The sequence below is a fragment of the Melanerpes formicivorus genome, unplaced genomic scaffold, assembly GCF_026170545.1.
Source record: "Melanerpes formicivorus ecotype bairdi unplaced genomic scaffold, bMelFor1.0.p_v2 SCAF_18, whole genome shotgun sequence".
NCBI lineage: Eukaryota > Metazoa > Chordata > Aves > Piciformes > Picidae > Melanerpes > Melanerpes formicivorus.
The window spans coordinates 422560-439467 of NW_027142370.1; the positions used below are offsets into that span (position 1 = coordinate 422560).

At 42.8% G+C, this 16908-nt stretch overlaps 1 protein-coding gene across 13 annotated transcripts in view; it reads right to left on the bottom strand.

Annotated features, from left to right (window-relative positions):
• The window catches only part of LDB2 (LIM domain binding 2), a 319756-nt gene that overhangs the window by 109704 nt on the left and 193144 nt on the right, over window positions 1–16908 (bottom strand). For all 13 annotated transcript variants that reach the window (XM_068149233.1, XM_068149235.1, XM_068149232.1 and 10 more), the window contains one exon: window positions 7686–7788. In XM_068149233.1, the coding sequence (XP_068005334.1) occupies window positions 7686–7788 (103 nt within the window). The remainder of the gene's footprint in view (window positions 1–7685; window positions 7789–16908) is intronic.

The following is a 16908-nucleotide window of genomic DNA, read 5'->3' on the forward strand; positions in this document are numbered from 1 at the left end:
AGGTCTAGGCTGGGTCACACAGATGGGAAGCAGCTGTTTTAAGCTGAATGGTATGAAAAAGACAACTCTGATGATGAAGGAACAGCACTTTCAAGACAGCGCAATCACGGCACAAGCCCCTTTGGCTGAGGGAGGCATCTAGCCATGCAAGGGACATATCTTGACTCTTGCCCAGTGCCAAGCTGCATGTGATAGTGTCCTTGAGCAATAAACATTTCTCAACCAGTGAATGATGATCACATGTCTAGGCTGGATGACAGCTATGACACAAACCTACACACTGATCCACAAGGTTGCAGGTAACTGCACGTGCTGCAGTACAGGCCCTCTCTTAGTGCATCAGAGCTATCCTGTTCTTCTCTTGGCTTTCCCATACAACATAAAATCAAGGTACCAACACTTACTTTCAGTGACTTGGAGCCAAGATCCTCCAAAAAAACAGCAGCTCTGGGATACTGGACCTGGATTAGCACTTCTTCCTGTGCAGGCAGAGCTGGGCACCAAACAATGTCCTTCATGAGACAGGACATTCCCAGCAGCTGGAAAGTTAGTTTGAAGCTCACCGAACAAAAGGAGTACCACAGATCTCAATCGTTCTGTTCCAAATCCAATACATGTGCTTATGAACTATCCTCTCTGATGTAAACCTTTAATAGGATCTGTATATTGGCTGCATTTGTCTTGAAAAAGTCCAAACAAAATACTCCACAGAACCCTCTTCTCTGAGAAAATAAGGAGAGAAGGAGAGAGGAATGCAAGGTACTGCTTACACTGCTACAGGCAGCAGAATGAACTTAAAATACTGTGGTATAAAACCTGTATGGATCAGAACAGTGGAAAAGCAAAATGTCAGCAACATTTTAAAGGCAATGTAATTTGGAGTGCAGAATTCAGTATGATAAAGAACGATAGCCACTGTGTAATATCTCAGCCTTCTCATACACAGCAGGCTAAAAAAAATTCATGACTACATTAATTCTAGGAAATTTCCAGTATGGAATTGGAAACAGTATCTCACTGTCCAGAGTCAGCATTTGCCTCTGTATCTACTAATCATGGTGCTGCAGCTGACCCAGCTTAAATGGATTCCTACAAAGATTCCATCATTTTTTGGTGATGCTGCATATTACATTCTGCTAAGCCATTTAAAAATACTGCACTCCAGTAAACACCTATGCTTGGAAACAAGGTGCACCCCATGGAACAGCACTCCTGCAGGAGTGGAACACGAGGCAGAAGTTTCAGTCAAGCTGCATTTGTACAGCACCCACAAAGGTGCGCTGCTGTGTAACAAACCCAGCACAACCTCGGCTTGTTTGCATGGGTGACTATGTCCTGAGAGTTCCTTCTGCACATTTCTATGTGGTGTTAGAAAATAACTATTAAATATAACCCCAAACAACTGAGGGGATTAATAAAACCTTGTAGTGTTGTGCTAATATTTAAGAAGGGACACGACAGAGTCAGGCAACTGTACAACACAACCCAGACAAAATAGTGACAAAAATGATACTGGCTTTAACTGACAAAGGTTGAAATGGAAGGGATGTCATTAGTGCCAGTCAGCATGGGTTTGTGTAACATAGGGCTTGTCAAACAAATCTCTTGTTTCTCTTTGGTGAGTTCACAGGAGGGTGGGTGATAAAGAGAAGTGCACGGGAGTAATACACTTAGACACCTGGAATGCACTCGACTTGCTAATTCATTGCTTGTATTCTCACTAAAAATTATTCATGTGTACTTTTAATAGAGCATATGTAAAATGGATTGAGAACCCCTTAAAACACCAATTTTAAGAAGTGATTCTCAATTAGAAACCATGACCTAGGGGGTGGAGGTGCTGGTGGTGATCCACAAGGGCCTCTTAAACCTGGTTTGAATGAAATTTTCATTTAGGTTCTGGGATAAAACGCCAACATGCTGCTAAGAAACTGTGAATAGAAAAACAGAACTGGAAGAGTGGTCTATAGAGATGAAGACCAGGCAGTCCCCCAGAATAACCTCTCTCACTCTGCTAGGCAAGTTTACTGTGTTGTACCTGAATGCTGATATCATGTTTAATGACTGGTATTTCTCTGGGGAAAAGAGAAAAAAATATATAAAGAAAGAGCACAATCCTGAAAATACTACCGTCTGTTTCCCTTGGCAAATCTGATTTTCTCTGTAAGAGTTATGTGAGAGAAGCCAGACAGGAGTTGTGTAGAAACCATAGGTGATGATGTCAGCGTGCTAGCCCCTCAAAACCATCTTTGTGACAGTAGGGAAGCAAATGGGGAATAGGTGCTGAACTTCCCCTGTTTATTCCCAAACTATGCTCCCTGCTTGTAAGAAATGCCCTCTGGATGTGGCTTTCCACCATTAACCCCAAGAAAGGGCTGTGAAGCCACCTGCACTGCGCAGGATGTAATCAGGGACAAAGGCAGAATCAGTTTGTGGCTCTCACTCCCTGCATATTTGCTAAATAATTTGTAGTCAGGTCCAAGTTACACCAATGAAATACAAGCTACAGGCACCCTGAGAAACTCAGGTAAGCACTTTGAAGCTGATATTTTGGCCCAAAGTTCACTGCACTCTGAAACTATTGCCCAGAAAATCTCTTCCTGTAACTTTCCAGTTATGAAGCAATGAAGAAATGAAGAAAATCAAGCAAGGCTCATGCAGCAAGCAGAGAAAATGAACACTAAGTGCATGAAATGCAGAGCATGGCATAGTTATATTGTACATTCCAAACACAAACAGCAGCAGCAATTATAACACTAAATGCATATTCAATTACCAGCTACAGATTCAGAGCAACAATAAAACTGGAGTCACTGTAGCTGTCTAGGGATACACAGAGCACAAGAGCCCAACTGGCTCCTTCTGAAATCTCTGCCATGTAACATTCTTCCATGCCACACAAAACTGGGTGATGGAAGCCCATAAGAAGTGCCTGAAATTCTCAATGCATTCTACATCTATAGGCTTAAATAAATCCACTTTGAGGACCACATCATGCATAAATCCACTTTGAGGACTAGCACACATGAAATGTTTTTACAGCTACACATGTACCAGCTCGTGCTTTTGCTTCCTCACAGTACAGAGCTCCTCCACACAGAGAAAACATTCGGAGAACAGAAAAGTAGCCAAGCTCTAATTTTCTGTACAGTGGCAACTGCATCCTTTATGCATCACACTGTCCCTGTGCTCGGAAAGAGTTAACTTCCTAGCTCCTATTCTCTGCAGTGCTGCATAAACACTGCACATTATTCTTACTGAGCATGCTTCATCTTTCCTGTCTCCACAGTCTTGGGCTGTCAATCACCTGTCAGTCCCTACCACATCAGCACAGTGCGCATCACCAGGCTGTCAGCACAGCAGCTGATGAGACTCTGCTAAGAGCTGTCAATCAAACTTGTTTCTCTTATCTGCTCAGGAAATATTTTGTCTCTAAGAAACAAAGAACCTGGGCAACAATGGATGAGAGTCTAGTATTTACTCTTTTACAGGGAAAGAAGGCTCTTAACAGGAAAGGAATATGTTTTATCCACAACAAGGAGAAAAAAAAGCCTACTCCATTAGGCATATTTTCCTTTTTGGTTTTGTTTAAATGCTATTTACTTCCTGACCCAATAAATCAGAGCATCAAAAAATAAAGCTAATTTCTTTTTGCTTTCAGTGTAAAATGAATTTCACAGATTTACTTCTCAGTTTCTGTTTCATGTAATCCAATGTAGTTTAAAACAGGTAGCATCTCTTTGGTTTTTGGAAGCCTTCCCTGTCTTTAAGCATTAGAAGGTGTGAGCTTTCTCTCCATCTCACTGAAGCCAAAAAGCCAGACTACAGAAAACACACAATCATTTACACCTTTGTTATATTAAGAGGTATCTTTATGTTCTGTAGTGTTCCTCATTAAAACTCAATTTCAACACAGAATTTAATCACATGGGTAGGGTTCATAGATAACAGCAGACCAAAAGAATAGCTGAGGGGTCTAAGCAAGCAGCATAAACTCACACATTTTCAATGGATGTTTGAGAGAAGATAATATCTTCTTTCTGGAATGCTGTACCAAGGAGGAAGAACTGCAGAAGGCGAAGTCCTCACATCAGAATATGAAAAACTGAAAGTGCAGACATGAAATGCTATAGAAAGACAAAGAGCCCTGCAAAGATGGGCACAGCAGTGATTTCGGGTCTGACACAGAATCTCTGCATGGAAAGTGGAGCTGGGTTTTCCAGTGCACATCTATCCCAGGCAGAATAATGCTCTGCAAAGATAACTGGTCTAGGTCTAATAAACCTGGCAATCAAATTAATTAGCACTGAACTAACAGACCTCTCCTCTTCTCAGGGCATAAGTAAGAGTCTTTGACATGCTGTGCCATACACAGACATACAGGCACATTTACAGCTAGCTGGAGTACCAGGAGGTACTGCTGGCTTGTTCCAAGCAAACAAAATCCAGTGACTTAAAATCCACACTTTGACCCACATCCGTTTTTCCCTACAAATTAAAGAACCTCAGAGCTGATAGTCAAGGAGAAAACTTGCAGACCCAAGACTGGGAGTAGCAAAGGGAAGAATATTGCTTTTCTCAGTATAGAGAGGGGTGCTGTAGAACACAGCAATGTGAGAGGCAAGCCTAGAGTTATGTGGAGGGTTTTGAACAGCTTCACTTTGGGGCCAGGAAATTCAATAACAGCTTAATTTTCTGAGACAAAAAAGTGCTTACAACCCTTACAGGTTCTTGGACAGAATTTGATATTAACAGGTAAAAAAAAATGGGGGACAAGTAACAGCAGTATGCTTTTTAAAACCTTGTAACACACAATCAATGATTCACAGGCCTGATCCACATGCTCTGAACATCTGCATTGGGATTGGACTGTCCAGGGAAAAGCAGAGGGCAGAGAGATCCAGCTGGGAAAAAGGCTCCTGTAGGAAACCCATCTCAAGGAAAGTTTAAAGCGAGCACAGAAAAGAAGGCCCAGAGGGGTTCAGGGACTGGAATCAAGGAGCAGAAGCAAATATGCCTCCCACAATGTTCTTAGAGTCTTTGAAGGAGGTACCTGGGCAAACCACCATGTTCCTTACCTCCAGCAGCTTAAGGCAAGATCTGGATTGTCCCTGAGAACAAGGAGACAAAATGACTGGGAACTGTCACACCCCAGAGGAAAACTGTGGCCATGGACAATGAGAAACTATTTGCCCTTTCCCCTGCACACATGGAAGATTTTTTTTTCCTGGAACGTGTTTGCTCGAGAATGTTTTAGTTGCCAGAAGAGGGAAATCTTTGCCCAAAGGAAAGAAAACAAGGTGGCAGCCATGACTGATGTCAGACATGTAAGCAAATCTCTCAGAGGCTGAAGCAAGACAAAGGTAGGCAATTTTGAGCTGAAACCTGGAGCAAAGGCAAGAGGTTAGCATCTTTCATCTCTTCCAGCTCTATAAACAACTCAAAGAATGCTTGTGTTTTTCTTTACTGGGGCCCAATTATAGTTCCCTCCATTACTGTTTGTGCCTGCAAGAATAAGAGCAAACAGTTTGTCTTTGCTCTTCCCCTCCAGCCAGCTCTAATGTTCTTAATGTCCACTCCATACTAAAGAGCATGCAGCAGGGCAAGGAGGCAGGCATCTTGCTGGGGACAGCACTGATGAAGACCAGGCTTTTGTTTCAGCCATTCCAAAGCTCCACACTTGCTGCTGCCACCACTCAGCATGCCCTGGCTCACCTAAGAGGAGCCCCAGCACATTGGCCAGCAGTTCCACCTGTTACTTGGAGTAAAGGTACTGGGTACCAAGACCCTCCACAGCTGTAACAGAGCACACATGCAGCTTGGGCAGGCAAAGCAGAGACCTCGGTTAAGCCTCTGTGCTCAGTGAGGACCTGGTGGAGCTATCCTCTACAAATATTTGCTCCCAAAGGAGAGCAGACTGCTCTATTCTCAATTCCTGGACATATTTTCAGATACAAACACACAACCTCCACTGCTCCTAATACACAACCTCCACTCTCCATCCTCCTCAAGCAACACTAGAGGTGTCCCCAGAGAGAGACGTGGGCATCCTGGCACCCCCCTTCCCAAGGCTGTTCTTAAAGCCAGCTCAGATGTCAGTGGAAGTCCTAGACTGGAATAGCTCAAGCTCTTGAGAGTATCACTGAGCAGGAATGCTGCTTGTGTCAGAAAGAATCACTAATACAGTAGTTCAGAATTACACAGTCATTTACTAATGAAGGAAAGGACATCTGAATGAACAGAAGGAGCCCTAAATGCTGAGCTTCAATCCCAGACACTGAGGACAACACCGGCAAAAGTCACAACAGTTTGTGCTGGAGTCCAAACTCAAGACCAGAGGAAACCTCCTCTGTGCTGTCCACTTTCAGAGACATGCCTACAGTAAGGTGATCTTTCACTCGTGTTCACCAGCGACAAGGCTGAGAGAGACTGTACTGCCCCGTACCACACTGTCCCTGTCCCAGACAGCACAACCATTATCAAGCATTTGTGACAACAGGAGTATTTTGCTCCTTGACAAACTCTTTCATATGCAGCAGTGTTTTCCAGAAACACAACTCCCTCTGATGCAACTGGACATTAATTGCTTTTTGCTGATGTATCTGTGCCTTCTGGACTGATAACAGCAGTGGCAAATCTGATATCTGACAAGTTGACTCAACCTAATCAGGACAGATCAGCTGTTACCAGTGTTGCTATAGGCTGTAATTTGAGGACCTTTACAGAGTTATCACTTGCTTTGAAAGGCAAGAAACTGTAATTCTGTCAACACTAATCCCAGAACATGCGTTCAAAGTGGCTGTTATTTTTTCTCCAGGATAAGGCAACACTTGTCAAATAAATACCTGAGATAATTGATAAAAGGAATTAGAAGCATGTGAGCAAAACACTGACCATCAGTCCCTCATGAGAAGGGAGAATGTCACAAGAATCAGCACATTAAGCAGAAAGCACAGGCTGTCACCATGAGGCAGGGCTCACTCTGAACGAGGTGAAACAACTGGCAATGCAGTTTTTCAACGTTCACTCCTCTCTCTGCTGCTTAAGTGCTAAAGCTGAGTGCAAACACTCACTCCAGGCAATTTCTTCAATGAATTTTACCCCTTTTTCCTGCCAGGTGTATGTGGGGTATGGATACCAATGCCATCAGATCATCCACTCCATGTTCTTTCAAGCTTTCATTTAGTGCTTGACTGAAAGCATCCTAGACCTCCACTGCTGCTCAGGCAATATCTGGGGCAGGTCCTTAATGTGTGGAAACGGCACACAGCTGATGGAACACCAGCAAGCCCAGAGCTTTCGGCATTTGTTTTTCCTTCTGTCCCTGTTTAAATCTGGAAGCCCTTCCAGCAGCAAAAAATTCCCCTTCTGTGAACAGTTTTGCCCACAAGAGTCCATTTTTTTGTGGAGACCAAACTAACAAGCAGTGCAAATTACTTTTAAAATACAAATGCCAATGTTGTTTGTCCTCCTCTACTAGGAAACAATTTATTTTCACGTAATAAACTTCAGAGGAATTCCACCAAAACATGGATTCTCAAGCCATGCAATTCCTTGTTGGAACTGGATGGTCACAGAAGGCAAACAAGTGACTTTGTCATTGCCAGGGTTGTGTCTGTCTCTTACACAGAAACTATGTTTAGAAACTGAGGCTTAAAATGAGAACAAAAAAAGGTATCTCTTACTGTATCGCTTTGGTCCATCTTCCAAACAAAATGAAAGGGTTAAGGTTGCATCATCTTCAAAAAATTCAGTTGCAAAGGCATCCCACCAGAGGTTGTCACTATCCTAGGAGGCAACAGATCATTCACTTAACAGGAGGCAAAATGGAAATATGTTCATCTTGTTGCGAAAGAAACTCGACAGCACCACACAGAGTTTGTGCTTCCCCACCTGTGGCTCTGGGCTGTGGATATATCACATTTTAAACTAATTTTCCTAGGTGAAGTTCCAAGATATGAAAAGGCTACGGTGTTTAGTTTATCATACAACAGGCTGTCTTCCAAGTTACCAAGCACACCAAGCATGTTGAAACTTCTCATCAATAGATGGCTTTCTTCAAATGGGTTTAGAAATCAGTTGCAAATGAAATTATTCCAGTTGCAAATGAAATGATTATGACTTTCCCCCCTTTTTTTTTTCTGGGCTATGTACCTCAAATGCGTGGTCCTAATAATGAAGAAAGCTCAGCACTTAATTCTGTAATGCTACATAACCCGATTATCAGCATGAGCTGACAAGGAGGTTATTTAGAAACTAAACATAATAGCCATTCCACTCCACTGCACTTAATATAAATACAATGCAGGTTAATTAAATACCAGCTAGTTACTGAAATGTAATTGTTGCAAGAAATCTTTACTTTTCAGTGTGATACATGAAGTGAAAACAGTATTTGAAGATGACCTGTGTATGCTTACACTTCCAGTAATTATTAATGCAATGCAGAGTGCAAAGCATACACCAACAGACCGCTACAGCTGCTGTGGTAGTACTGACGATTAACCCAGGTGTCTTCAGACCCGGGTGACCAACAAGGAGCAACCAAACCTTGCTGTTTAGCACCTGTGCAAGTGGTCCAGCTTGCAAGGGTTTCTACACAAGTCAGGCAACAACAGATTCCACCAATTTTTTTTCATTCAAAAACTATGGTTATATTTAAAATAAAGGATTCAGAACATTTGGTGTGGTCTCTTCTGCTCCTCTAAGATCCTGAGATTTAAATCACTTGCACCACAAAGCTGGAAGTACACTTCTGAAGATGCCCCAGGCACACTACTCAGAGCCATTCTATCCTCCTCACAGCAGCTGCCTCCCCAGTGTGCAAGGCCAAGTTCATTCAGTGTAGTGAGCACTGAGTACCTCTTAATGCCTGAGCAATGTGTAACTACGCCAGAAAACATTTGTTACCTTCACAGCAAAAAACCTCTCTGAGATAAAATGTTGATTTAAGACAAAGCATGCATCTATCCTCTGCGTCATGTGTGCACATGCAGACAAATAGCCATCTGGAGTTTTCAGTTCTACCCCTGAAAACTTCACCACTGGATTTCACTCCAAACTGCTGAGCAGGGTCTCTCTCCTGCCCCACAGCTTCACTTTGATTTTTGCTAGGCATCCAATGAAGAAATGGTATGGACAAGTTTTAGCATTCCAGCTCCTGCCAGAGACCCCAGAGAGATTTCTCAGCTGGGTCACAGCCTGCACCTCACCTTCCTTGCCAAGGCTCAACCCACCCAGCAGCAGCAAGGCAATGAGTAGCATGGCCCTGCGGTACTTGCTCAAAATTGAGCCTACACAAAGAGGTATCAAAAGTGTTCCCACATCTTAGAAATACGTTGTCACAGAGAGCTCAGCTCTCTTTCCTCTTTGGTGGTATAAACCTGAGGAGTGTTTCCACACACACACATGCATGAACGGGCCAAGTAGCCACAGCAGTAAGTGCAGAATATATACATACACAGCTGTTCAACAGAAACCCAGCAAGCAGTTTATAGCCACCCACACACCTCTGTGTACTGACCCTTCACTCGGGACAGCCTGGTGGGTGACACTGTAAGCCCACAGAAGAGTGCATTGTCCAACAAGGAATCACGGACTGCCACACTCTGCCATTTGCCAAAGAAGAGGCTGCAGTAAAGCTCAGCTGGGATCTTTCAGACATATTTGTCAAAGGGAAGGAAGAGGGGAGGGAAGGCCTGAAGCAATGTCACATACTGCCTTGGCTGCTCCTCTTAACTCAGGAGCTGTGTTTCGCTGGAGCTACTCGTGCAGCATGCAATGATATGGGAAGCAAGAGGGGAACATCACACAGTCAGGATGCAAATGCACGGGGGAAAGAGAAGTGGGGAAGTGCAGGGCCTCCCCTCAAACCACACATATTTGCACTCACTCTTGCTTCCAAGAAGTTTGAAGGCAAGGAAAATGGGGAGACAGAATTACTGTGGATTCCCTTCCTGGATAGATGAAATACCCAGACTCTGTCACAGTTTGAAGGCTGTCCAAGGTCTTTATCTCACCTTTTTGCATGTTTTATGTCGGGAAGAAACAAAACCAAAAAATATAAGACCCCACCCCTCCCGTCTCCCCCAAAAAACACTTTATAAACCCAAAACTAAAGGAAAAAAAAACCAAACCCACAAAAAGCCCCCACCAAACCCACAACCAACCAAAACCCAGCCCAAACCTTACAGAACTGATAAATCCTCTGTCAAGCTGGATAGGCTCTGCTGATTAATTATCTGCTCCACCCCTGTCACAGGTGGGCCCAACCACTCTCACAGCCAAATGGTGAACAAAATTACAAGAGGTTCCACTGGCCAGGCTGAAAAAGGATCCAGTTATTTTAAGAAAAGGCTAATGAAATCCCCCCTTTTTCTGGCAAAGAGGGGATGGTGAATGCAAGGCTGCCCCCAGGCATCTTTAACTCCTGCTCTGACAGGTTATGGGGGATTTTGCCAGAGTAATTATTTTTCTATTCAACAATAATGAGAAATTACCATGGCAACCTCCCTTTCACGTAGTGCACTCACATGCTCAAACACTGAAATAATGACCCAAACATAACATAAAATATAGATTAATACTTTAAGAATATTTTGTTTTAAAATAAACTTAAGGAATGGGTCAGAGGAGAGGAGAGGGCAGAGATGGCCAGCAATCTGGGTCAGAAGTGAAGATGCCATGCTGCTGCAGCCAGCTACTGAAGCAGCCAAACGTCTTCTGCCACAACCGTCGTTGTTCCCTCTGATCTCCTCCACCCCTGGTATTATTTGTAATTTGAAGCATGGCTCAGCTCTGAATAGGGTCTCCAAGTAAATGGAATCCTAGGGTTTCAATATTTTTTCCTGACTCTGATTTCTTTGGCAAATGTAATCAGATTTTAAGTACAATGATGTTCTTTTTCCCCCCTCCATCTAATAGTCCCACATGTTCACTGTGTGATCTGAGAGTCAAGCTGGGCTCTTCTTTACACCTTACACACTTACATGATTAAGATTCTGCAGGCCAAATGAGGCTTTTCTACTTGCCTGTGATGGTGATCACTGAACCAAAATAGATCTTGCAACTAGAATATGAGGCCAACTGAGCCTATGGCTCTTTCTCCAAATTCCTTTATTTTTGTTTAATGACTTGGAAGGCAGAATGGAGCTCATGTAAAAAGTCAGTACATGAGACCATGCTTGAGAGAGGATGCAGATACCTTGCAGGACTGAATTGGAATTCCAGATTATTTTGATAGACTGCAGAAATTATCTGAAATGAAGATGAAATTCAATAAAGTGAAGTGACAAAAGCACAAACACAAAATGGGGAATAACTGGATAGCCAGCGCTGCAGAAAATGATCCAGACCATAACGCAGATATGGCAGTAATCTGCTGCTCTTGAAAATAAGGGTAATGGCTTAGATAGAACTCCTTTCATTCCAGCAAACACATCTCTGGAAAGACTTCCAACTGGAATAGCACATGCACTACTGGAGTACTGTGGCCAGGTCTGGACCACCCACTCTATAGAATTCAGCTGAGAACAACAGGAATCATTGAGTTTAAAACACAAGCAAACAAAAAAATCAACCCCAAAAGACTCATAGGAAGCAAGGCAGAAGGACCTGGTTGTGTTTCATGTAAGACAGAAGCATCACACCGGGAACATGTCGAGAGTCTTCAACATAAAAAGTTTGCTATAGAGAAGAGCAATCTCTCGTCCTCGGGGGCTAGCAGGGACAGAAGCAGCAATAACCAGCTCAGTTTGCTGCCACTGGGGGTTAAGTGGAAGTGGTGTAAGACCTTCTTACAGATTTCTGGACGGGGGTTCTGCAGAGCAGAAGGAACCACAGAGCATGGCTACTGTGTCCCAAGAGGAGATGCAGAGGAGCTGCTGCGGGTGAGTCTTGGCCACAGCTGCCCCCTCACAGCAGCTCCATGGCTTGCACCTTGCGGGAAGAGGATTTTTGTTTTCTCCCTCATATTGCTTTTGGCTGCACACATGTAACAGGTGTAAATAATATACTGAAAAGAACGTCACAGAAACAAGCAAATGTGATTGTGAACACACACAGAAAACACCTGCTCTGAAATGGGAGCTTGCTCGCTATATATATAAAATAGCTTTTCAGGGAAGAGCTGAGTTTTAAACATCAACCTATGGGACTTGGCACTGGACAAGGCAAAAGTAAGAGATAGTGCCCTTGGGACTTCACATTTTTCTTCTGGCACCTGCAGCCCTTCCCTATTGACACTTCCTATTTTCAGAACTCTGTATGTCCACAATCCTGTTGGCAGCAGACGCAGTTCTCATATTCTTTCAAGTTAATGCTGCGTGAGGAAACGGCTGTCTCCCCCAGGAGAGAATGGTATTCCTCTCCTCCTCCTGTTCCCAGCAAATCAAAAGTACACTTAAGCTTTTAAACTGAAGTTCAAGATAAGATTTTGCCATTAAATACACCTGTAAAAACTGCACAGCCAGTAGAAATGATGAAACTCACAAGTACCATAAAAACATTCTGACTCCTGTTTATGCTCAGAGCACACTGACAGACTGTTAAAAACAAAATGCCTGCAAACAAGAAACCACTGACTTTCCCTGTTACTTTTAGATTAGACTCCTCTTGAGTCTACTCAACATATTTGAGGTTCTGATATTAATTTCACAGGAGTAACAAATTAACAGGGATCCATGTAGCTTCAGTTTATATTAGGGCATTTGAGTACTGACGTGTAGGTCTGGCCCTGCACTGCACAATGATTTTATGATCTGGCATAGGGGTTTTTTGCTATTTATAGAAATTCTATATGTGATACCAATACTCTGATTCTTGAACTGATTTTCTTGGAATTTTCAGTGTGAAGAGAGTGAAAAAATGGAGTGCTCATAGCCGGTATGTAGGTAAGAAGCCCACACAGACGAATGGCTGCCTGTTGCCATGAGGTACAAGATGCCGCACACCCATCTTCCACTCAGAGCACCTCGGCTAGCAGTATTTGGTACCTTGTGCAGTTATTAAAAGCACCTGAAAAAGAGAACCAATTTGGCTGCCCAAGGCTGGTTTTTAAGGACGAGTCTCACTGCTTTTATCTTTGTTATTCTACCTCATTTATTTTATCCTTAGCATAAAGTATGGTTTTTACATCGCGTTAAACATTCCTCGTGGCTAGTGGTATCTCAGAGACCCTCCAGCTCCCCTCCCCCTGCCGGGAATGCCCAGCTCTATTCCTTCCATTTGTTATTTCACACATATTCACAGTTTTAGTGGTGTTGCTTGCTTTGATTTCACTTACTAGTGTGGCTGGATGCCATCTCTCATACAATGTGTAGTAAAACTGGCAGAAAGATTTTAAGACTTGGCTTTGGTCAGAAGTAGTTTTTTGTTCCATTATATACTTGCAACTCCTTGCCAAAACCCTGCTCGATGCCCAAAACATATCAGTTTCTTCAGCTTACTTAATAATTAAATTATTGTTTACATTCCATTTTGGAACTTATCTTTGTTTGTACAGTAAAGAAAACCCACCATGTTTCTGGTTTATTGCAAAGGCAGAATATAGCCACGTAACAAACTCCCAGAGCCTCAGACAGATTCAGGGGGAAACAAGGGCAATGTCTCTGCTTCTCACATATATCTGGAATACCTTTAAGAATCCAGTGGAATTCCAGGAAAAAGCTCATAATAGAATCTACTCTTACAGATGCACTGGAAACTCCTTATATCTCAAGGATTCTCCTTTGATTGCATGCAAACCACCACAAGACAACACAGGAAGGGGGGGAAGGTACGTAGCAGCTCCTTTTCTGAATGGAGAACTGTAAAGCTCAAGCAGTTGTTTCGTATCAGATACAAATGGAAGAAGCAAACAACACACAAAAAGAGAAAGGGTCTGCAAAATATGCAAATTGATTCATGCCATTTTCTTGACACACTGAACTCAGAGATGTGGGAATCAGCACTGCTACAGCAAAACCATGATGCTGCAGGGATCCTGGCCGCACACCTCAGCTCTGCAGCATCACAGCTTTGAGACAGCACCACTTAAAGTCTCAAACGGCACATCCACACCGGGCACCTGTACCAGTGGTTTGGATTAACCGAAACGTGCTGACACTGATATGAGGAAGACAAACATTTTTCTTATATTTAGAAGGATGTTTGACCTCTTCCTTGTTACTTGGCCACTAACATACATCTGAACTAGAGACTTTTTGTTAGGGCTGTGGCAGCCGCTTGTTAGGTTGGCAAATAGCAAGATCAGTCTATACACACTGATTAAAAACTGGAGTCCTCAGCACAAGAGGAGCTAGAGGAGAGCCACAAAAATGATCTGAGGGCTGGGACACCTCTTCTACAGAGAAAGGCTGAGAGAGATGGAGATTTTCTAATTTGTCAATAAAGGAGAAGACAGAGCTATGTGGTTTAGTCTAATAACATAATCAAAGAATGCCTGGTTGCAAACCTATTATTTGCCACTGTGTAAATTTTACTGCAGCTTTTGGACAACAGAGAAATGAATCATGAAAAGATTCACTCTGTTTCACTATTCACTGCAGCAAACAGACACAGATTCTGGAGTTCAATACTGCACTGCAAGCAGTATGGAGCAGAAAGAGTTAATGTATGAAACGTGCCATTTCACCTACTTCTTTAATTTGAATTCATTATTTCCACTCCTGGAACTTGTGTACAAGAATTGCCAGAAGAAAGAAAGGGGAGAAAAGAGCAGTGAAGCTGAGCTCAAGATATTCCACTGCCAATTCCTCATAGTCAGTGTGGCATCATCCTTGATATTTCACAGCAGTATTATCAGTAACTAGCAGGAGAGGCTTTTTTGCCCTTTTAAAGTACATGGGATAAGATTGCACTTGGTCTCTATGGCTAAGACCTATATTTTGATTGTGTTAACAAGAAACCTGGGCATTAACAACTAAATCATGTGCAGTTGTTAACAGAAATAGGCACTTCCACCCCTAGCATAGTATCTGTTTGGACTTGGTGTGTATAGTGCATGCTAAATGCATGCTCTAAGTTGTTTTAACTTTGAGCCCTATTGAAAAATAGGCACAAGGATGTCTCTAGCTGGCTGGGAACAGTAATGGATTTCCTTAGTAGTATTCTCCATCCATGATCGCTGCAGACAAATCACAGACTTGAGTTTTGTGTTCATCAAAAATGAACCACAGTTACACCTCTCTATTCTGCCACAGAATACCCCACAGCCTCAGCCTTCGAGAGTGGTTTACAGAGATGGAATATTAAGTGTGTCTGTTATCTATTGCTCTACCGTCAGTCACATGGACATTCTTATTTTATTCTGACATTTTGACCTGGTTTCTTTTTTACCTTGTTTGCTTCCACCTACATGAGTAAATGGAAAGTACTTGCTATCCATCTCAATGAAAAGGCAATAACTAGTATTGCCATCAGTGACTATTGAGCATCAAGCATCCTATCCCACTAGGGCACAGAAAAAACTCCTATTCCCAAACACATTAGTAAAAGAGTCTCTCTGGGTCTATCTGCTCGACTGCACCAACTCTCGAGACTCCAACATGTTGTTAACGCAAATGCCTTTATCAGTGAAAGTAAAATTATTACTGCTAGCATTTAAATACTACAGTGGGAACACAAAGAAGACAGTCCTTGACACCTCTGTTTCACACTGTTTCACACTCAGTACCTCTTTCCTCAGTTAAGTCTCACAAGAGCACCCCATACATTAAGGACAAGCACAAAGCTGTGACCTTCAGAGGTCCCTGCTACTGAACAACTACAAGTTAAACTATGACCTAACAGACTGTATTTTGAGGCAAGAATAAACCTTTATGTAGAATAAACCAAACCAGGTTGGAAGAGACCTTCAAGATCATCGTGTCCAACCCACCCAAACAGCTAACCCATTGCACCAAGAAAGGGCTTTGCAGCTTTGTGAAGAAAACATACTGCTTTTATCTCCTGTGCCTTATTCTCGTGCAAGTGGAATGGCCCAGATAGGGAAGGGAAACTCAGATAAGACAAAACACCCTTCTGCCTACATTCCAGCTTCCTGGAGAGGTATCAAACAGTGAGAAGGCTAAGTAATGCAGCAGCGAAGGGTTGATTTTATCACAAACAAAGAGTGTATGAGTTGAAAAGACACAGGGGCGAGGAGTTCTGTCTCTGTAAGGCACGTGCACATCCTCTACATCACAGAACTGTGAGAAAACTCTTACTAAGACTCTTAAAATTAAGGTTATGCTTAAATGCTTCACTGAACTGGGATCCAGCTATGCATTTATTAGCCTGCAAGTCAAATTAATTAAAGATTATGACTTGTTAAGGTTTGCAGCTAAGCACAGCGCAACGTTGGGCAAAAGAGCTGTTATTTCTTGGGGAGGTACAAGAAGTGAAAAAGATCCAGGGTATCCCATGTCCCATCTCCTTTAGAGGACACTGCTTGATTTAGCAAACACTAGTCTGGGGGCAGGGAAGAGAAAGACCACTCCCTTTGGTTACTACTTGCAAAGGTATCTACACCTGCACATTATGTGCCTTAGAAGTTCATTCACAGGTTTTATTCAGCTCATCTCAGAAGCCTCATGCTTTTGTGGTATCTTTAAAGGATTAGTTCTTTAGAACAGCAAAAGTAGATTTCAAGTTAATTCCTGTATACATCCTGTACTTGGGGATTAGCAATCACAGCCATTTTTGTCAACTGGCAATGCTGCTCTATCCACAAACATTATCTGTGCTAAGTGTGTGCTTTAGAATCTCAACTCGACTTACGAGATAGACAAGACAAAAAGGTAGCACTGGGGTATTATTAAGTTCATATTTCAGACTCTCCTTACTTGGTCCAGTTTTCAACCCCACAGCATAACTGGCATCATCCCTATCAGGGCACTGATCAGCTGTAGCTGTCAGATGCTCAGGATT